This window comes from Lates calcarifer, linkage group LG13 (assembly GCF_001640805.2).
Source record: "Lates calcarifer isolate ASB-BC8 linkage group LG13, TLL_Latcal_v3, whole genome shotgun sequence".
NCBI lineage: Eukaryota > Metazoa > Chordata > Actinopteri > Centropomidae > Lates > Lates calcarifer.
The window spans coordinates 369,048-392,176 of NC_066845.1; the positions used below are offsets into that span (position 1 = coordinate 369,048).

Consider the following 23,129-nt stretch of genomic DNA (forward strand, 5'->3'; position numbering starts at 1 on the left):
GAAATGATAAAAGAAGTGATGTTAGATATCTTTAATCATGTCATTCTTGTTTAGCTCAGTAAAAGGTCAGTTCACAGCTGTTCTTACTGCAGTGTGGCAGCTTCCAGCGGGCTCTCTGCTGTGTCTCTGCAGTCTTCAGTCCAGGGATCCAGGCTGTCTCTCCTGCCTGGCTGCTACGCCTGAGCAGCTCTGCTCGGGGCAGCAGGGTCTCTGAGAGACCAGCGGAGCTTTGGCTCTTCTTACTGTTGGAGCTGGGTGCTGCTCTGACTCCCATTCCATCACCCAGGTCTCCATCCAGCATATCATCATCCAGGCTGCAGGCCTCACTGACCTCCTGCATGTGAACCAGGTCAAACTTTACCTGGATTTGCTAAACCTGCAAAACCACATATTGTTTAGCTCAAACTTAAATGGTTAACCCAAAACTCACAAAAATATATTTTCACACTTACACTTGCCTCTAATGCTATTGCAGTCAAAAACTGTTCCAGGTTAGTTCTATCAGCTTAGCCACTATGAGGGTTAAGACCTCCAGACCTCCATGTGTTGTGTTAAACAGAGCTACTGGTTGTTTATTAACATGTGACCCCCTCACTGTGTATGCTTTGTCAAATGGCAGCCTAACTATTTCTATTCACACCAAACTTCATACACTTACATGGAAATGTTGAAACATAAAAGCATTAAGTATTCTAAAGTATTTTTGATTTTATGTCGAAGATGTCATGTTCAGTATAAGTTAGCACATTTAAAAATATTTGTGAAAAGTCCAGCTGATTTGAAGTTACGATGCTTGGCTCGATGACTCTGTGTCTAGGCTAAAGTACTATGTCTACAGTTTGGATTAGAGAGTCTGACTTTTTATGTGTGTGTTTTCCGACCATCACAGGACACTGACTGTCACTCAGATTGAATATTGAATATTGAATATTACTCTATCTTGTTGACTGAATACACGATTCCACGCAAACTTGTAAAACAATACAAAATGAGATATGAAGGGTTTTTTAGCATATGAAAAGTTACACGTTACGTAAAATATATATGTGACAGTTAATTGCACTTAATATTAAATGTATCACTTTGAATACGTTTGCCGTTCGCTGCTAAAAGCATATGTATATATCATATGTGAATTTGATGTGAGCTCTATCATCCCGCTGTGTTCCAGTGGTGACTGTCATCACATCATCATCTCTGCAGCAGTTAGATCATTTGAGGAGAGACTGGACGAAACACAAGAACCAAACCTGAACCGTAAAATGTGACGGAAATAAGATTTCTAGGTGGATTTACGCTTTAACGTTAGTGACTCTTGGCGTTTTATGAATTATTCTACTTCCTCTTACCTTCAACTTTGAAGCAATAACCTGTATATTGCTCGGTGCTTTAAGGTCTCTGCCGACACACAAACAGGAAGAAAGTTAAGTAACTAAACGAAGAGAGAGTTCATATTCATGGTTCATATTAATCCGGGCGGTGGCACATTACAGACTTTATCGTTATCTTCCTTCATCCGGCAGTCGCGTTCACGCCGTTTGAAACCCTCCAGCACTGTCAAGCTCAAATCGGTACCACCTACTATTTCCGGTCAACACCAAATAAATAAATATATTTTGGAGTAAAAAAAACAAAGCTCGGCAGTCTGTAATCAAACACAATAGTATTGTATGCGTTATTGAAGCAGCATACATTAAGAAAAATATGGAAGAAGAATTATTTCTTGATTCAAGTTGAAAGTAGTTGAGGGCGTTCCAGCTGCAGACAGTCAGTGAGTCAACATCACCAGAGGGAATCTTTAAAGGACCTTCCTGTGGAACTGTTGAGTAAATATTGGATGAAAGGGTGTGTGAGGAGATAATGTTCAGGTTAAGAGCCCTACAATCAGCTTTTCACACACTGTTTTTATTCACATGCTTATTAAGATTCAAACCATTTATCCCTCAATAAGCATTAATATAACATTTCTTGTTTTCCACCCATGGAACAATGAGAACAGATTTCAGTTACAGGCTGAGTTTGTCCCTGACAGTACTCCATTACAGGTTCCTTCAGGCTCAACAATCAAACAGCAAAACAGAAAGAAGTACAAAAAACAAGTGCTGAACTAATAAATACTAAGAGTGTTTCAGCTGGTAGCACTGAGCGGTTATAGGTCACTTTGAGAGATTATTACAGTTAATCCCTATGCTTTCATGCTTTTATGAGCCTGTGACAAGTGACAGAATCACATTCAAATCAGGGTTTACAACACAACAAGCTTGTTTGAACAATGTTCCTATCTTGTACAAATGACATCTCAATAAAGCAAAAATACTGGTAATATCAAAACCATTGTCACAGTCACAGTGGGGGGTGGGGGTGGGGATAATGTGCAGAATCACTCTGTTCAGGGATCAAAATCAATATGTATGTAGCAATATGTTTTCCCTCACATCATTCCCATGGTGCTAATCTTGGCTCCATACTTAACCATCACTCTTTTAAAAAGCCATACAACACAAATGAACATTTTTAATGAATGGCAGAGCTGTGGTTTTAGTCACTGATATATTCCTCTATGATCATGTCCTCCTCCTCCAAAAGGACTTGGCTTGTAGCAGGTTGAGGCTGACTGACTGGAAGACCCTCCTCAACTCCACCCTGGCCTGTTTCTTTCTCTTCCTCTTCACCATCTGTCTCCAGCTGGACTGGCTCTTTGTCTGTCAGAGCCTCTGGTTTTAATCTGCACACACAACACAAAGCCAAAGAAATAGAAACACAATGATAAAGAGTACAAAGATATGATCTAAAACAGTTTACACCACTGCTGTAGAAAAATACCTGTCTGAAAATGAATTAGAGATGTATATCATCAGGATACCTAAAGATCATCCTCAAGCAGTGCCTATGGCAATGCATGTTAAACCACAATTATCCATAGCAACAATCAATCCCATAGGTGTGGTTTCAGAGATAGGGGGAAACATGATGAAGTCAATGGGTTCTTTAACCAAAGAGAGAAACACATTTCAGAAGTGTCCAAAAAATCTGAAACTATATCAAGCTGACTAACATCACTGCATGATGACACTAGTTATTGTGCTTTCAGTGTCAATGGTGGACTAACAAAAGACAGAGAAATACTATGGAAATTGCAGGATTAGTAATGTACTTACCCTAGGTAACATTTAGTTTCACTGACAGAGATGCAGTGCTTAGTAGATAATGGGGTTTGCATCTTTACTAAAGAGAGTCTGTCCTTTCTAATCGTATCTTTGACTGATGTTCAAATGTTTGAATGTATTCATCATGTTTCATCATGACACTGATGCCATGCATCCTATGTCAATAAACCTGTCAGTGATGTCATCCTGTACTTCACTTCTGAACTTCACACCTCACATAACAAATCTATAAACATGTTTAGCCTGAACCTGAAGTTTAAATAAATGTGCATTAAAATAAGATGGCAATTTGAGACTGACAACTTAACACTCCATAAGAACTGAGCAACTCTGTGTAGTGAAGTAAGCAACAAGATCTTGTTGAAACTTTGGGACTAAACAAGTCAGTGCCTGCAACCCCAAGATAAGGCAATTAATCGAGAAGTAACCAAAATCGACATTATGACCCTGCAGCTGGACTTCATTTTAGTCAAATGGATACGTTCAATAGATTCTCTTTCATATATGCTGCCACCTACCTTTTAAGTTCAGCAAAGAAAGCGACTCTACAGCTCTAAATACACAAGCAATCAGTTTACGATATGGGTTCATTCAGCATTTATGTATACACATGATCATAACCATACACATGATCTTACATTGTACATACATACACAGTCTCCAGGTTTCTGGTAGTCTGCTGACTGACCACTGTGTCTTGATTTCTCATTCATCTCATGTCACTATGAGATGGTGCAGAAACCTGCATGAGGTGTTTACATGCCACAGTATCCTGGTTTCTATCAGAGTACTTCAGGTGGTACATTCAGGTTTCTCAAAAGCTGGATAAGCTGTTTACATGCACAAAACATAACCAGGATACTCCCAGGGAATCCCCTGAGTTAAGATTATTTTGGTCAAAAAAAAAAAAAGAAAAGAAAAAACATTCAGTATGATTTTACTGTAGACATTGGAAGGATAAGTTCCTAGTTCAGGCAAACACTGTGTAATGGTGACATCTCTGCTTTGATTCCAAACCATGTATGTCAAATGCAAGTGGTCCCATTTTCATTTCATTTCTCTCTCTTCATATTTCCACCACTGTCGACAGGACAGTACGGACTGCTGCTTTTTGAGGCTGGCTGGATATTCTACATATTTTAGACTGTGGGATCACAGTAACTCATAGACATCCTTGAGTCTAATTGCATTGTGGGAAGATAAAATGTGTTCTGTACCTGCTGGAGAACCTCCTCAGTGACATCTGACCCACGTCCTGGATGAAAGCTATCTGAGCTGGGAGACACATTGTATCACACAACACTTAGAACCCTAACACTTACATCATCACAAACTTTTATCAACAGACACACTAATTAAAATCAGTTTACAAAGCTCTCACAGCAAAAGGCTTTAATAATTGTAGTGTGACAAATGACAAAAATGACATTCTTCAGCAACAAATCGTTTGCAAGCAGTGTTTTACAGTACTGGCAGCATGATAGAGCAAAATGATAAAAATCAGTGTGAAGCTACGCAAAGTATCACTTCAAAATACAGCACAACTATTATCTGTAATCATTTCAGATTAGGCAATATAGCCTTTGATATATTGCTTAGGATTAGGACAGCAAGATATGAACGTGGCAGCTTCACATTTAAAAGGTTAACATCCATCACTGATCACACAAGTATCAAAAACGTTTCAAACCTATCTGTACTTCCAGCTGTAGTACTGTGTATGCATACTTGTATGGCCATCATTGTAAGGAGCAGTTTGAGTTTTAGACCTGTGGAGTGACATTTTGACCATTTCTCTTCCTGACACACCTCCAATTTGAGAATTAAGATTTGTTTTTAGGTTCAGGTTAGAATTAGGCTTACGTCAGGGTCAGGTTTGCATTTAGTTGTGATGGCTGAGGTTAGGGTAAGAGGCTAGGAAACGCATTATGTCAATGAGAGTCCTCACAACTATAGTAAGATCAACGTGTGTATGTGTGTGTGTTACCTTGGTTCCTCATAGGGTTGGTGAGTTTGGCCAGGTATGGCAACAGTTCAGTCTGCAGGCTGACTGGTGTCAGACAGAAGCTTCTGAACAGGGACTGGGCAGCTTAGGCAGTTCTCCCGATGCTGAGAGGGACAACATCAGTCTCATTACAGTCTTATTTACTGCAGCTACATTTAAAGTCTACTTCTTCAGGCCACACACATAAGACACGTCCCACACAGGAAACCTGGAACCTTCAAATCTGCTCTGAGGCAACAGTGCTAACCACTGCACCAGTGTGCTGCCCTAGGGCTGAACAGTTCATTTGAATGATATCAAAATATCACAAGTGCAACATCCAGTTTGCAGGTCCTTTTTTGATAAAGGTAAGCTGTGTCACAAGTTATATACAAGTTATACCATGGACAATTATGGACTACAAATCACATTCTCCAGATGTAAGAGAACATATGTGTTTGGTACAGACCTGAGCAAAAACAACATCATCATTTTTATTTTATTTTTCAGAGTAAATGAAATTCAAAATTTCTACTAAAATTGTGACTCATACCATAATATCTGTCAAAATAATTGCAATATGGTTTTCTTGCAGATTACTCAGCCCTCCTGTCGAAATATCTGTCATCAGTGCACTTAGCTGATTCATTTTACATTATGAAAACCTCATGTTCTCTTTATGTAATATTAAATGACATTATGTTCTACAGAGTTGTGAAGTTTCTTACACTCCTTGTATGTTGGGTGTGTATTAGTTAATAATTCGTTTTTTGGCACAAAAAATATTAAAATGCAATTTGCATCATAAAAGTACAACATAAAGTGAATTAATAAAGCCTTTAAACTAGATTTATTTAAAGTAGATAGATCTGGGAAGTCTGGAAGCCAGGTCAACAACTTTGGTTCTTTGTCGTATTCCTGGAGACATTTCTGAGCAGTTTTTGTGGTGTGGTGGGAACATTATCCTGCTGGGGGAGGCCCCTGACATTGGGGAGTGTTGTTGCCATTGGAGGGGTGTGTGCTTGGTTTGTGACAATATTTAGGTGGGTGGTACGTGACAAAGTAATGTCCAGATGAATGTCAGGACAAAGGTTCCTCAGCAGAACATTGTGTTATGAGATGATCAATGTTATTCACTTCATCCACCAGTGGTCATAATTATATGGCTTATCAGTGTATATCAGTAAGGAAATGTTGAAGATGTGTTTGTTCAAGGACATTTAAAAACTGCTTACACAGTTTGTCCTAAAAACTGTATGTATCTGGCTCACAATCTATCCAACTATGACCATAACCACAATAATTTAAGTTAGTCTGAGTAACCCTCTTTTGGGTCTTAAGTTTAAAAGGCAATGTGTCTTTGTTCCAGACAGGTTTAAAGCAGTCTTAAACCACAAACTGCAGCTTAGTTAATGACAGAGCAATCAAACCCCAATGTGTCTCACCCTCTTGCTGATTAGCAGCCAGCTGGGTTTGTGCAGTGGTCTGAAGCCAACAGAAACTTGATGAGAGTTTGAGTGAAGGAGTCCTCTAGTGGCCACTGAAGACCCATAATCCCCCATGGTGTTACGACTCTGAAAACAACACAGCACAGATCTACGTAGATTACACAGGTGACACAGACTGTTGTTCACACTCAATCCATCACTGACAATACTGTTAATTCACAGGCAACATATATATACTAAATTTAAAAAAATTCTATGAAGTTCTCACTTTGCTCTACCACTTACTACTTACTCCATCTGCTACAGCTTACAACTTTCTAGAGATGTAAAATTCTGTCTCTGTGTTATAAATCACTGTGTTGTTTTTTGGTGTCTGAGCATGATGGTATGCTATATGAATGTGAAAGGAACTCCTTGAAAGTATCATGCAAACATCAGGAACACCTCAGTTCAGATTCTATTGACCAAAGCATTCTTATTAGCTTTTATTGTCTAGGGAAAGACTGACCGTCCAATCAGCTGTGAGGAGGTCAGCATCAGATAGATACTTGCTGGCTCGGGCCACATCCTCCACCTCTGAGAAGAAGTCCAGGTAGTTCTGGTGGAGGTACAGGTTGAAGAAATCTCCAGACATGTGTGAACGATCAACAACCAACTGAAAAAAGAGCCATAGACAGATGAGTTCTGAGTATTCCAAATGACTAAAAGGATCCTGGGGCGAGTGGCTTGTTTTAGCTAGAATAAAGCACATTTTTACCTCAGGGTCTATTAATAATGCTTCTCTGTGATGATGAGACAGGTGAGATGATAGACCAGGTCCAGGGGCACCTTCAGCTGCTTTAGCACCTTCATGATTCCCTCCTGTTGATGACAAACAACCTAGCATACAAACAATTTGCCTCCATGCCATTTACAATTACTGAACTACTGTCACCACAGTGCAACAGTCATCAGTTGGTGATGCAATGCCTGCTGCTGCAATGGACCTTCAGCAAGTAAATCAGTAAAAAGCACCAACAGAAAACCAGTAGGTTCTGGTGACACACAATCATCAACACATTCCAATTAAGACAAGATTTCTAGATCAGACTCCTTTTTTTTAGTGGATGACCTTTGAAATCAAGACCTTAGTTAAGGTTGGCATCTTTATGTTTATTTTTCCTTTTATCAACAAACCCCACGAAATGTATGGGAACTAGGAGATATGACTTACGTTTGCAGTGCAGGATCTTTCCCAGTGCTCTGAACAGGAACAGAGAAGCATCTTTCCCTCCAATAGCCTGCTCCTCTTCCTGCTCCTTTGTCTGTTTGGATTTCTTCTTCCTCTGGTTTGTTCTGGAAACAGCTTTGCCCACTGAAGTCACAGGTCTGTCCTTCATCTGCCACAGCCCCTTTTCCAGTGATATGTCTGTCAAGTGGTGGAGGTCAGTTGGTGAGACATTATTTGCTTTGAGGAGAGGCCACAAGGTGATTTCATGGTATGCATTTCTATACTCTTGATGACCTCCTCTGGTGTGGTGAGGTGTTTGGTTTTACTCCTGACCTGGGAGAGAGGAAAACTGGAGGCTATTGATGGCACTGCGAATATCTCCTGAGCTTCCTGAACACAGCATCTCCAACACTCCCTGGTTTGGGATACACATTCTCCCACAGCTCTGTTTGGAATAATGGAAAAATATACTGTAGAAACACAAAAAAAACCCTGTGCAAAATTTTGTAATCAGCTGCAAAGCGTCCCCTCACCTTTCCTGCCTCCAGGCTTGAAATACGGGTCAGGACCTTCATCATTGTGGTTGGAGCCACTGGGTTAAAACTGGAAACAAAGAACGCACAAAACAGTTTTCAGCAGGATTCAGCTGTCCCCCCTGAATTGAATCCTTAAGAGGATCCACACAAGTTAGCAAGGTGAGGAATGATTTTATTCAACAGCCTATTAATCCACAACTGAAAATTAAATCAGATCAGAGGAGAGAGGCCTTATTAGAGACGTGGACAAATTTGTTGGTACCCTTACAGCCTTTTGAAACAGTGCTTCATTCCTCCTGAAAAGTGATTAAATTAAAAGCAACAGTCTCATATATTCCTGCCCGGCTATAGTACGTGATAGAGAAAACTGCTAAAATTGTGAAAAGAAATTATTTATTGTTTATTTTACCAATATATGCTAAAACTAGGCTGGACAGATTTGTTGGTACCCCTAAAAAAGATCAGCCAATCAGCCTGTTTAAAGAGAGAAAACATGCCACTGTGTAGTTTGGTATCACTGTGTGCACCACACTGACCATGGACCAGAAAAAGCAAAGGAGAGAGCTGTCTATGGAGCTCAGAAGGAAAACTGTAGATAACCATCTTAAAGGTAAAGGCATCTCCAAGCAGCTTGATGTTTCTGTGACTACAGTTGCAAATATCATTAAAAAGTATAAAGGTCCACAGGACTGTAGTCAGCCTCCCAGGACGTGGCTGCAAGAAGAAATACAACCCCAGGTTGATCAGAGGGATAGTGTGGATAGTAGACAAAGAGCTAACGAAAACATCTAAAGCTAGTCAAGCTGAACTCCAAGGTCAAGTTAATTCACTATCTGACTATAATCCGTCACCTTTTAGACAACAATGGGCTCCATGGGAGGAGACCCAGGAGAACTCCATTACTGAAAGAATAACAGAAAAAAGCAACGGGCAACTTAATAGTGGGCACTAGACCAGGAATGTGGAAATCTGGAGCCTGTATTATACATCCCTGGTGTCTAGTGTATTTTATTTGGCTTTAACTCGTTTATTGATATTTTTTCTCCTTTGTATATCTCCTCATTATGTACTTGGAAAAGCAGCATCAGTTTTCTCAGCTTGAGGTGAACTGTAGCCAGAGAGAACACTTTGGTAACTCTTTCCTGAGTTTAATGACTTCATAGAAATCCCATGGCTGATCTCTCCATAGGCAGAGTGCATCTGGACGTTCAGCCCAGGGGCTGACTGCGTAATTAGCTGCTGTCTTAGTAAATCAGGCACTGAATACATATAGATTACAACTGCATACAGTGAAAACCACAGTGCACAGTTGTGCAACACTATTTTTTAAAATTATCTGGCCATGAATGTCCACTAACAACCTTCCCTTGTTGACAGCCAGTCCCAGGGATTGGCTGTCTCTACCAGGGGGTCTCTGGGATCTAATGTGGGTTTCCATAAAGGTCTAACATCACAACCAGCTAGGTATATCATTTGTAACCTGATGGTGCTGATGTCCAGCTCCTCCTGGATCTCTCTAGGAAAAAGAATGCGTGTGCTGCTGTCTCCACTTAGACTGTCTGACACTATGAACACTAGGGGACATCGACTGGTCTTCACGAAGCGCCTGGAAGACACACAGCAAGACACAATGTCACTCACAGAATACAATATACTTTACATATATAGTTTATAGTAGTGAATATAATCGATGAACACTGTCCTGTAGAAAGGCTTTCATTATCAGGCCTGATGCTGAGGACATATGAACATGGCTTAACAGAAGCAAGAACAGTCTTAAGAACTATCAGTCTCTTCTACACAAAAATTGAGACACTAAACGCTGCAAAGTTAAACCAGGAATGCTGGTACTGTCACAATACTTCTGTCATTACTTTTAGTGGGGTTCAAATTTGTGTGTCATCAAAGTAACTTCTCCTGGTTTCCTGTGTGAAAGTATGAAGGGAAACGTGGAGTGAAACCAGACCTACTCTCACCTCAGGTTATCGTGCAGGCTGCCAGGCTGCCTGTAGAACTGGTTTGGCAAATCCTGAGGAAGCAAACAAAGGAGCTTTAGACAAGGCAAGTCAAGTCTCCAATTTTGTGACAATTTTTTGGCATCTATCAGCAGTTTAAAGAGTAGCACTGTTTTCTTATGATATAGTCAACCATTACATTCTAGACATCACACTGGCAAAAGCAGTCCTCTTAATTGTTACAGTAGCTTTACCCATTACATCAGGAGAATACACATCTGCAAATCTATTCATCCAACTATGGTAATTTTGAATAGCTACAGACAAGTGAGAAATTAAAGCAAAAACCAACATAAAGTGTGTCAGTAAGGCGCTGGGCCACCACAAACCTGAAGAACAGCTTCAGTGCTCCTTGGGATTTGATTCTCAAATCTCCAGAACTCTACTGGAGGGATGACACCATTCTTCCAAAAGATATTCCCTCATCTGGTGTTTTGATGATGGTGGTGGATTCTGATTTGATTTGACTTGTGTGTGGAGTTTGCATGTTCTCCCTGTGCCTGCATGGCTTCTCTCTGGTTACCTCCCACAGTCCAGAGACATGCAAGTTAGGCTACCTAGTGAATGACTGTTTGTCTACAGTATATGTGTTGGCCCTGGATGCACTGGCGATCTGTCCATGGTGTACCCCGCCTCTCACCCAGTGTCAGCTGGGTTAGGCTAAAACACCCCCCGGCCCTTAAGGTTAAGCAGTATAAATAATGGATGGATGGTAGAGAGAGAGCTGTCTAACACATCAGTCTAAAATCTCCCATAGGTGGTAAGCTGGGTTGAGACTGTGACTGTTATCATTTTCATACTCACCAAACCACTCAGTGAGCCTCATGCCCTATGGAAGGCTCCAATTACAGCCACATACAGCCCAGGTTTTATGAAGAACGTGGTGAAGGATGACTCCTCTGACCATATCATGACTTTTTGCCACATTTCTGTACCTGTGGTTTTAACATTGAAATCTCACATGTGCATTCATCTTTGTAATGAGGGATTTGTGCACTGCAACCCTACTATAATATCTTTGTTGTTGTTGATGGACTGTTCTTGCGGACACAGTCTGATCATATCCTGTATTGACATTCTCAGTCACCCAAAGAAGAGTTGTTCTTCTCTTTTTCCTGACATATTGCAGTAATGTATATAAATGTCAACCACAATTTCTGATCCCATTTACTCTAATGCAGATGTCATTTTAGTCACTGTTTGTACCGATTCACCAGCCAGTAGAGCAGTCTTTGTTACTGAAGCTCCTGCCATCAGTGCCCCAACAATGAACTCTCTTTAAAAGTCACTTAGACCCTTTCCTCTTGCCATCTTTTTTTTAAATTAACGTTGTTTTTATTGATTCCACCTATCAATATTCAACATTTTAACATACACAATTTTCCAACATTATAAAACATTCCTATACTTCTCCACCAGGTAGCAGAGACGTAGATAGACATACATTCTCAAAGAAAATTACTGTAGTGTAAATGTATTTTCACACCTCTCTTAGATTGTCCCTTTTCTCCTGTTGGAGGGTAAACATAATAAACATATGAACCAGTGAACAAGTTTGTAGCCTGAACCAAAGGGATCAGTAATCTACCATACACAGTGCCCTTACTGCACAAAGTCTGCTCTCAATGGAGACACAAAATTAACCCAGTTTTCCCAGTAATTTTTAAAAAGTCTCTGTTTTTAGTCTAGTTGAGAAAGTCAGCTTCTCCATTCTATAAATATTGAGCATTACCTCTACCCAATCCTCCATTTTTGGTGCATCAGTTTTTAACCATTTTCTGGTGATGGCTTTTTTAACTGCCACCAGCATTATTCGAAATATGTTTTGTTCTCCTGACCTTGTAATCTCCTGGTTCTCTTTTCACAAATATAATACTTAAAATCTAAGTGGAATTTGCACTTTCAGAATTTTTCCATACTCTTCTGTAACTCCTGCCAATAGGGTAGAATACAGGGTCATCCCCAAAAGATATGAAAATGATTGGCTTTATTCTCCCCACAAAGTCTCCAACATCATGTACCTCGAGATTTCTGTTGTGCTGGTGTAATAAAGTATCTTACAATGAAGAACATTGTAATTATTATTGCTTCTAATCGCTTTTTAATGATGTTTTGTATAATATGTAGTGTACGTCGGATATTGTCTTGTGTCTGTCCCTGCTATATAAAGCCCACTGTCCTTCATTTACCATCACCCATCCCTCCTCTGATAGCATCCTCCTTGCCTCTTTTCCCCACTTTTCTTTTATATATGTTGTATTATTGCCCTTTAATCTTTTGATTTCTTTATATAATTTTGTGATTAATTTATTGCCCTGGTCTGAATCATAAGCTGAGATGAATAATTTAATAATTCCAGACTAGCTCATCCAAATTAAACTTTTTTATATTTTGCTCCATATAATGCCGCATCTGTAGATATCTGTACAAATCTTAATTGTCTAATCCGTATTGATTTTTTAGATCCTGAAAGCTTTTGATGGCCTTCTTTTTAAAAAGCTCCCAAAATATTTTTGGTCCCACTTCCCATCTACTGAATCTACTATCTATTGTGTTTGGTGTGAAGTCTGAATCATGTGCGATCCATCGCAGTACCTTGCTCTGCTCAATCAGATTGTTCTTTGATATAATCTCCAACCATATATTTAAGGATAACTCCAGCCAAGGATGTAACTCCTCTTGAAGATGTTCCCTCAATTTTTTATCGTTTATTATTGCTTGTATTGGAACATGTGCGTTTGATGTGAAACATTCAATGTCCTTCCATCTTGCACTATAGGCAGGATTGCATAAATTCCACAAGGTTTTTAACTGTGCAGCCTGATAGTAGCTCTTAAGACATGGTAGGGCTAGTCCCCATTTATCTTTAAGCAGTTGAAGAGTCTTAAATCTTATTTGGGGACTTGTCCCCCGCCAAATGTATCTTGAGATGAATTTGTCCCATTCTGTAAAATCTTTGTCTGTTACTTCTACTGGTAGGGTTTGGAATACATATAGTAACCTTGGAAGTACATTCATTTTCCACACTTGAGACCAAACTTGTGAAGGGGATTAAATTCCACCTTTCCATATCAGATTTGATTCTTGATATCAATGCATCATAACTTAGAGATTTCAATTGAGACAAATCTTGCAGCAAGTTCACTCCCAAGTACTTCATGAATTTTGAGTCCCAAGTAAACCTAAAACTCTCTCTAATTTTCCTATCTGGGACATAATTAAATGTGAGAATCTGGATTTTCCTCATGTTCAATTTGTAGCCCGAAAATAGACCAAATTCCTCAAGTGTTGACATTAGTGCTGGAAGAGACCTAGTGCGATGTGTTAAGTATATTAATACATCATCTGCGAATAATGCTATTTTCTGTTCATCTCCCTTAATGTTGATACTGTTCATATTTTCATTTTGTTTTATCCATTGACTCAGGGGTTCCAAATAGAGAGCAAATAGGAGTGGGCTAATTGAACAGCCTTGGTGACACCCCGCTCCAATACGAAAAAGTTTGAAAGGTCCCTGTTAATTTTAATCCTGGCCGTTGGTTTATTATACAAAGACTGTATAGTCTTGACAAATGTTTCATGAAAACCAAATCACTCCAGCACTATATATAAGAAATCCCACCTGACAGAGTCGAATGCTTTTTCTGCATCCAATCCTAATATTATTGCTTCTATTTGCTTTTTAATAATGTTTTGTATAATATGTAGTGTATGTCGGATATTGTCTTGTGTCTGTCCCTGCTTTATAAAGCCCGTCTGGTCCTGATGAATTATGTCTGGTAAAATTATTTCTAAGCGTCTAGCTAAAATAGCGGTGAATAGTCTATAGTCTTGGTTAAGGACACTAACTGGTCTATAATTAGAGCACTCCATTTTGTCCTTCCCTTCCTTCGGGATAACCGAAATGTAAGCTTCTCTCCGAGAGTTTGGGATTTCTCCCTCTTTTAGCACCCAATTAAATGCATTCTTTAACAAGGGGATCAATGGTTCTCTGAGCACTTTATAAAACTCTGAGGTGTATCCATCTGTGCCCGGTGCCTTGTTTATCTTCAGCTTTGAAATAGCTGAGTTTATTTCTTCTGCTGTGATTTCCTTTGTCAGAGCTGAGTTCTGGGTCTCTGTCACCTTATGTAAATTTAAGGAATCCAGCCATGTAGCTGTCTGATGTTTATTATTTATTTTTGGTTGGGAATATAGATTTTTATAATATGATTCAAAACATTTATGTATCTTTTCTGTCTTATATTTTGGTAAACCTGTAGCCGAGTCCCTAAGTTTGTAAATGTTATTATTAGCCATTTGCTTTTTTAATCTGTAGGCCAGCAGTTTTGTAGATTTACGCCCTGCTTCATAGTATCCCTGCTTCATGTACATAAGTTTTTTTTAAATCTCTTGTGCTAAGATGTCATTTATCTCTGTTTTAATCCTTTTGATATCTTGGTTTATTCTCTCGTCCACATTTTTTTAATGTTCTTTTTCCAGTTTTTTAAGCTCTGATTCTAACTGATTGAGTTTTTCCTGTTTTTGCCTTTTTAAATACGTTGATTTAGCAATTAGTTTTCCTCTAATCACAGCTTTACACGCATCCAACAGTACTGAGGGAGACACCTCACCATTATCATTATCCCTTACATACATCTGAATTTCTTTGGTATACTCTTCCTTCAATTGTCCTTTTAATACATTGATTTTGTTTGTTTTGACATAGCCAGAGTCATATATACTGGACTATGGTCTGATATGTCTCTCATTCCAATTTCACACTTTTCAATCCTATAACTGTCCTTGCTATCCTGGAGTATATTTGATGTGGTGCTGAGAAAAATGTATAGTCTTTCTCTTTAGGATTTAATTCTCTCCAAACGTCAATTACACCCAATTCTGTCATTAAATTTACAAACTTCCTATTAATCCCTGGTTTCTGTGTACCAGAATCAACTGGGCCTGCTCAGCAATTTTCCACTAATCTATTCAGATTTTTCCTTTAATTTGTCACTTGTCTGTATTTGAAACACTAGAAGAATTCTAGATTAACAGCTGTTAACCAATCCTGCATAACAAGAGCCAGATTAGAGCGAGGCAATAACATACCTCCACCAGTATGAGCTTCCTGTCTATAGCTCCTCCATCACCTGCCATCCTCAGGCAGTTGTACTTATTGGCTCTGAGGAGGAACTCCTGGAACTGGCCTAACTGGGAGCTGCAGGATGAACCATTTATCCTCCATTCTAACAAACAATGGAGAATTAGAGACACATCCGAAAAACGGTGGAGAAAAAGTGACATAGGACAGTAGTGTAGGTAACTGAGATTATTAATCATATTCAGCCTGCATTCACCCAAAAGCTGTATGAAATAAATAGAAACACATTTCAAAATAATGCAATACATCAGCACCAACACTTCCTCTGACAGAGCCCCCAAAAACAAGAATTAAGGGCAACTAAGGGCAATTTGACATCATAAATGTAATTTTCCTACATATCAAACATAATAACATTCTAATTTTTAGTTTGACAGTGACAGGCATAAGGCTGGTAGGACAGAAAGGATTCTCCTTACCATGCTGACTGTTGCTGTATAGCTCCAGGTTGGTGGGGTTGATCCATTCCTGAATCCTGAGGCCGAGCTCCTGAGATAAAACCTGTACTGTAGCAGTCTTCCCACAGCCTGATGGTCCCGTCAGCAGTAGGATGCCACCCTGTGGGTGACCACAGCCAGGCTAAACTTGGACCTTCAGGTTCATTTCAGACTTCCACAGACAACATTTTGACATTACTCAGACTGCAAGAAGCTCTTGAGATATCTTGGTCTCCAGACAGGACCCATTAAATGACTGACATGACAGCAAAGCTCATTTTCCACTGGTTGTTGGAATTTGCTCATGTTGTTTATCAGGAGGGAAGTGGATGGCAAAGATTACTCAAAGACAATGCCACAAGGCAAGTCTGGGGCCCAAGGTTCAGTTACTGACACAGGACAGTGACTGAACTGTCCCGATTATCAAAATGAAAAACCTCAGTTACCTTTGATGAGTTTGTGTGAACTCTCATCCAGTTCTCCACCTCCTCGATCTTCTTCTTGTGGACAGCTAGCTCAGCCTACACAAACACACTTAGTAACCACTGCAAGAGACTAGAAGATTCAGACCTGAAACTTTTTCACAGCTAAAAATACATGATCTTAGCCTTTGGCCGCCACACACTCACATCCAATAAACTTAAACTCCTGGTAACTGTTGCTGGGGGTAATTATTGGATATCAGCTGTAAGGACATGCTCAAATCTGTCCTTCAACTTAATTTCAGGGCTAATAGTAATAAAATGTGGAAAACTCTTGTGCACAGATAAGTTAGACAAAATCTATTTATATAATGCACTAGAGTTATTTGATGCAGGGTTGGACAATATGACTTATTTATGTATTGATTTGGCTTGATATTGCAAAACATGCCAACATGAATTCTGTTTAGAACTGTTGAGAAAGTACTCAAAAGATATGGGTGGAAAATCAAAATCAAGCAGTTAAATTATTTAAGAATTATTGTAACAGATGGTCATGGGGCCATAGGTAGTTTGCAATCACAAATCCACAGTCTAGAGTTCAGACCAGTTATTGGCTGAATCCAAATGTATTCATGATACCAGGTGTCAACAGTGAAGATGCTGACCTGTGAACGGGGCGAGTGTCTGTCCACCCAGGGCTCATTTTGGTCCCCCTGGGCTGACTCTTTCAGCAGGTAGGCTGTATGAAGGTCTGAGCCGGGCTCTCCTTTCCTCTTCCTTGCTCTCTTGGGCTCAGCTTTAGAGCACGAGAACTGGCTCCCCTTTCTCCTTCCAGGCAGAGAAAAGCTTTCCCCTTGCAAATCAGTGAAACATGGATCCACCCAGCTATTCACCTATTGTAATACAGTCAAACAAAATGGTTAAAGATTCATGAGGAACAAATGAAGAAAGATATCTACAGTAAGTCTCTTAATTACAGCCACATTAGAAAAGGTTACGTGAAAGAATCAAATGTTAAATGTAAGTTACAAGGGGAAGCAAAAGTCCCTGTGTGCTGTGGGAGGCAGAAGTTATTCATGAAGAAATGTGGCACATACATTATATGTGATAAATGTATGCTATGACTGAGAAAAGAGGAAAAGTGGTAAGTGTTAAGATTTCTGAAACCACCAAACGCTACCAGGTGCAGGCATTGTTTACAAAATGTAAAATCAACAAGAAACTATGCTATCCCTCACCACTACGTCTCATAAGTCTGTGTTCAGTGTAAATGGTATCACAAATATATCCCCAGCTGTCAGTTTATTAGGTACACATTGGTAATAATGAATGCAGTCAGTAATAAATCATCCTTCATGATTGTTATGTTGAGAGAGTGTTGAGTCTGTGCTCCTGTTGAACTGCATTGCAGTATACAGAAAGGTGTTTCTCTTATTTAGCCTACCCTCATCGATATCAGTGGGGTGGACAAAATAACAGAAACACTTGTTGGCTAAACATATAAACCAAATATACTCATCAGACCAGCTTATTGGTGACATCTTCTTTCTAGAAAACAAATCATGTAAGAGAATTATCACATTTAAGAACGTACTCTGCTTGAAGCAGCTTTATCTCCCACAGACAGCTTGTTCATCCTTCACTGCGGAGCTTCACATTGAGGGGAGCAGTTCACCAAAGCACTGGGAACCTAAAAGGCAGTGGGAACAGTTGGTGGTTGCGAACAAACGGCAGCAAGGCCAGTACACACTTTTCCAAGTATACAGCATAAAGAAATGGTGTATCTGAGGTTTCATGATGCATTGCCTTCAGCTGAACTTTTTTTCCTTGTTACTGTGCCACCAAAAGAGCACTCAGACATCCACAAGTCAAATGCACACCAGATAAATGTTAGTGTCAAACACCTAATCAAAGTATATTTTCATCTATTTGAACGTGTCTGAACAATAAAAACACACTTGTTTTAACTAGCCACACTGCCGTGTTGTGGGATGGAGGGGTGGGTAAACTAGTTTAAGTGACGCTAATTGATGTCTCTGTATTAACTTACCTTGTTTGACCATTTGATGTGTTACTTCAGATACGAGTATACTGAGAACTAATTTGTGAATCAAAGACGGAATCGCGTTTGTGTTAGTTAAGAGTTGAAGGAGCCATGAACCATCTCAAGTTTACCTCTTTAAACTCCGGGGACTCGGAGTGCCGCAAAATGCTGCCGTAAAGTTGACGCAAAGTTGACGTAAAGGTGACGTGAAGCCTCACTTCGTCGCAGTGTTTATTTGTGGAGGTCTGCTGCTGCAATTAACTAGTTAGCGGGGTCTTCTGTTTAGTCAGCTTCCTCTTTTTCAAGTTTGTCCTTTCACATTTCAATTAGGGGCTGAAGAGTACGTCTGCAGTAGCAGGAGGAGATAACAGGGTTGTTCTGTCTTTTAGGTGGTCGACATCGAGACACGTGTCGGCTGCTGGCGAGCTATGAAGATGAGAAAGCGACCGAACCTTCTGTTAACAGGTGACAGACACCTCAGCAGTTGCATTAAATCATTAAGTTAAGACTTTGCGGACCTTTCACTTTTGAATGTTACAGCTCTGCGCAGGAGATTTGGTTTAGTGATGGTCGTTTTGATTCGCATCACTGTCATCGAGCATGTATGTGTATATATATATATATATATATATTAATATTGATCCTTTCTCATACAGGAACCCCTGGTGTTGGAAAGACCACTTTAGGAAAGGAGCTAGCCCAGCGGACAGGGCTGAACTATGTTAACATAGGAGACCTGGCCCAGGAAGGTAAAAACTTCCACCAACTGTCATAACTAATAGAAACACATACTGAAACAAACATCTAACACTGAGATTCCAGGAAATGGAGCATTCGTCGTCCTCTTGTTCAATCACAAATTGAAACCTTATCGGTCATTGGATCTTCACTCAGATTTGGAATGGTTTGCATTTAGATGTTTTAGGCAGTATGCAAATAAAGGTAGATAAATGGCAGAGTCATCCTGAGGCTTTTCTAATGATCTGATGCTGATTATCTTTCCCCAGGACAACTTTATGATGGCTATGATGAAGAGTACCAGTGCCCGATTTTGGATGAGGACAGGGTGAGTTTAATGTCATATTCATCACAGTCGTTGGTGCACCTCACAGTAGGGCTGTTGAAAATAATCATTTCTATGATGCATCGCGATGCGGACATGGACGATTCTGCATCGATGCAGTGACACAATATCATCGATTATTGCCTACTGACATTGTTTGTTGATTTTCCAGCCTCGGCTGGACAATAGAGTTCTGAAGTTCAAGTTGTTAGTGACATGTGACATAGCCGTGTTAGCCATTTTCACCCTGAGAAACTAACGGCTGCCACTGTAAAGGAAACGGGGAACCCAGCCCGGCCAAGAACTGTCGTGACTCTGTTGTGACATGTTAGTGACAACATGTGATTCCTGGTCTTTGTTTACATTAGAGAGGACCGACAGATTATTTCTCATGTGCTGCAAATGAAAGCCATTTATGAGTCTCAATCAATTGCTCATCTGGTGGAGCTGCTGTCTCATGAAAATTGGGGATGCAACGCATCGTGATGCATCGTGATATCGAATTGAATCCAATTGTGTGAAGATCTTGAACCATCATGCAGTACATTACCGCTACAGACTGAATTAGCTTGGGTGGATGACAATATTGTGACTTGTTGTGATCCTGCAGGTGGTGGATGAGCTGGATGAAAAGATGGTAGAGGGTGGTGTGATTGTTGATTATCATGGCTGTGACCTGTTTCCTGAACGCTGGTTTCACATCATCTTTGTCCTCCGAACAGACAACACTCAGCTGTACACACGGCTAGAGAGCAGGTAACTTCCATTTTCCATTTGTGTGCTGAATCTCAGTTGATGTGGGACTTCAGTCTATCCTTAAGACTGTTGAGCCAATGCCAGAAAGACTTCATTTTTGTAGCAGCCAGGATCAAGGCATTATTTGAGAAAGTTTCTCATCATAATTACTTGCAGGATTTTATTTCTTTTTCATCACAGTGGCAGACATGGGCTTCCACATAAAGCAATGCCTGTAACTATGTGTATTTATCTATGAAGGGAACATGGGAGGACATTGGCACTGTGTAAACTAAATGACCACATTAGGTTAGGTTACATACATATTCATGTTCCCACTAGCTACCCCACATACTGTTTTGGTCTTCTGAAAATGACAGAAAAATGTTACCACACCTGGTTTTATTCTTAATGTTGTTATGTCATTAGTGGTAGAGACCTTAAATATTGGCACAAAATTAATAAATGATTGAGTTGGAAGAAAATATAATGATTGATATCATATGGGTATAACAATGGCTTTATAATACATTCAATGTCACTCTAGGAATTTAGCATTTTTTTCCAAATCTAGTGCCTTATTGAACAGGCATGTAGTACAAACTTTTAATGGTTCAGAATATGTTTGTCTTCCATCTTACAAAGTTTCGTCAGGCTAAGAATAATATTTTACAGTAGTAATGCCCAAACATGGCTTCCCAGATGAGGTGTTTTTGAAAGGGTAAAAGTTAAAAAAATATCCAGGGCAAAGAAGTGAGCAAAACATATTTGACAGGCCTTAGTTTTGGAACCCAGACCTGATATAGAGAAACTCTGAACAAAATCTGAGACAGTGCTGCAACTACTTTCCTGTTCAGGGTCGACCTACAAACACTGGTGCTTTGCCACTCTTGCGTTAGGGTCTATTCCTATTCTTATTCTTATTTAAATACTGCTTCAGTGGTATATCACTGTTGATATCTGGCAGCTGCTGCTGTTCTAATGAGATATGCCATTTAGAAATGGGATATCACTGATGATCCACTAACAAACATCTCTACCCAGGTACTGATTCCTTCTGCTGTATGAAGCTGTTGAAACTGGTAATATTATGGCTGAATTGCATATGCCACTGCAAACAGCACATCACTGATGTTCCACTGTACCGCCTTTCAGATAGTTCACGAGATGGCTGTATATGTAATGGTAATAAATTATTATCCAGTTACAAACTTTGTAAAAATGTAAAAAAAAATCTGTTATTTAAATGTAGTCCAAGAGTCCACATCCACTGTACTAGCTATACAAGGTTAATGAGTAGACTAACTATAGTCAGCCCTAAAAGTTTATCTAACATTACTACAAAAGGGAAAAGTATCAGTGATCATGGGGAAGAGCTGCTCACAAGCAGTAGTTATCTTCTGGTATTACATTATAAGCTAGTTTTACATGGTACCTGTCGACTCTGTGAGTGGCATGCTATTTTAGTTTTCAAACTGGGGGTCAGTCTGTACCACCACACTGCACTGCAGAAACCAATGCTGCTCGGTATAAACCACTGTATCCCATCATTCTGTTGTCTTACCTGTTATGACACCATATTAGATACTCACTCCCCTCATGAGAAAGTTTGTTCTTGTTTGTCTCTGTCTCTCTCCTATCTGAAATGGACTTGGTCCTCTGTGTGACTGACAGGGGTTACACAGGGAAGAAGCTGCAGGACAACATACAGTGTGAGATCTTCCAGACTATCTATGAGGAAGCCATGGAGGCCTACAGTCAGGAGATTGTCCACCAGCTACCCAGCAACACTCCTGAAGACATGGAGCGCAACCTGGAGCAGATAGTGCAGTGGATTGAGCAGTGGATGAAGGACCATAACTAGAAGCTGAACTCTACCTGCTGGCTTCCAGTGGCAGGATTATCTACAAAGATTATTTAGATAGTTGAATATGAATTGTAGTTATTTTGAATCTGTGTTTATTTTCATAAATTTGAAACCATAATGACTTCATTCAGTGACCTCCAGTTCACAAGGAGTGCTGTTGGGCTAACTCTCTGTAATGTGCAAGTGCAAGCTAGTGTCAAATCAAAGCACTGGTGTACATTGGTGTATCATATTTTTGTATAAATAAACGATCACTGGGAAACAGTGTTTTCAAGTATTTCACACATAAAAACAGAAAAAGTGTGATTTGAGAAGTGGTGTAAAAGACTCCGTTAAGTGGATCTCCTCAGGTAGATCATCCCAGAGTCTCAAAGCCCTGACAAAAAAATCAGTCTACAGCACAAAACTGCTAAAAGTGAAGTTCTGGACTTAAGTAAAAGATAAATGTAAAAATCGTTCACCTTTATTCACAAAAGTTTAAAAAATGACTTTAAGAGGGCTCCACAGGTCTCTGAAGTCGTTTCACAGCAGATCCTCTAACTAATGCTGATAAAAAATAATACATTAGCTGAAGCAGTATGATTTAGAATAGAGTAATTCTGGTCTTAATTGCATTTTAACATTTTTTTTTAATTATCAGGTACAAACAAATTTCAATAAATCTGACTGATTTGCAATCACTGTCTAAACATCTTCACTGTCTGCAGTCTGCAGCATGGAATTCAATTCTCCTTATTACATGATTTCTCCTGTGTATATACATATAACTGTAAAACTAAAAGTCAAGATGAGATGAAGCCATGTAAGACAGTTTCAGTGTTTAGGTTGAATCCTTATTTTACATAATACCTTATATTTCTAAGTTGAAAAAGATACAAAGAGAAACAATAGCTGGCACAGAATGTCTGGCCAGATTTGTTTTTTTTTTTTTTTTTTTTTTTTTTACTTACTCATTACATGTATCCAGATTTAATCATCATATCCAAAATGTACTGTTTTGCAGTTTGCACTGAAAATTTAAAACACCCTAGCTTATTTTACAGTTTGTTTTATAG

The 23,129-nt window shown here is 39.5% G+C and overlaps 2 protein-coding genes across 4 annotated transcripts; one reads left to right on the forward strand and one right to left on the reverse strand.

Annotated features, from left to right (window-relative positions):
• Positions 1–1,884: 1,884 nt before the first annotated feature.
• Positions 1,885–18,576, reverse strand: rad17 (RAD17 checkpoint clamp loader component). The gene is given in 18 exon segments (XM_051074821.1): positions 1,885–2,725; positions 4,385–4,442; positions 5,155–5,257; positions 5,259–5,276; positions 6,597–6,725; positions 7,108–7,254; positions 7,357–7,460; positions 7,813–8,007; positions 8,143–8,254; positions 8,343–8,412; positions 9,826–9,951; positions 10,322–10,374; positions 15,452–15,588; positions 15,923–16,061; positions 16,387–16,461; positions 17,031–17,258; positions 17,960–18,055; positions 18,416–18,576. Coding segments are annotated over 17 exon segments (1,923 nt in total). The 5' UTR covers positions 18,002–18,055; positions 18,416–18,576; the 3' UTR covers positions 1,885–2,538.
• Positions 18,577–18,593: 17 nt separating this feature from the next.
• ak6 (adenylate kinase 6) lies at positions 18,594–23,116 on the forward strand. 3 transcript variants are annotated; one of them, XM_051074822.1, is made up of 6 exons: positions 18,594–18,714; positions 18,799–18,874; positions 19,066–19,158; positions 19,417–19,475; positions 20,083–20,228; positions 21,882–23,116. In XM_051074822.1, the coding sequence occupies exons 2-6, from the start codon at positions 18,838–18,840 to the stop codon at positions 22,069–22,071; spliced, it is 525 nt and encodes a 174-aa protein (XP_050930779.1). In that variant the 5' UTR covers positions 18,594–18,714; positions 18,799–18,837; the 3' UTR covers positions 22,072–23,116. The 3 variants fall into 3 exon arrangements, with proteins under 3 accessions (XP_050930779.1, XP_050930780.1, XP_018554337.1); XM_051074823.1 differs by having other exon boundaries at positions 18,615–18,652; XM_018698821.2 differs by having other exon boundaries at positions 18,701–18,874.
• Positions 23,117–23,129: the final 13 nt, after the last annotated feature.

What these genes read in the sequence shown, in the direction of transcription:
- ak6 (XM_051074822.1), top strand. Translation starts at nt 18,838, where the DNA reads ATGAAGATGAGAAAGCGACCGAACCTTCTGTTAACAG. An exon ending in ACCGAACCTTCTGTTAACAG is followed by an intron (nt 18,875 to 19,065) that starts GTGACAGACACC and finishes TTTCTCATACAG; the next exon opens with GAACCCCTGGTGTTGGAAAG. An exon ending in AGGAGACCTGGCCCAGGAAG is followed by an intron (nt 19,159 to 19,416) that starts GTAAAAACTTCC and finishes ATCTTTCCCCAG; the next exon opens with GACAACTTTATGATGGCTAT.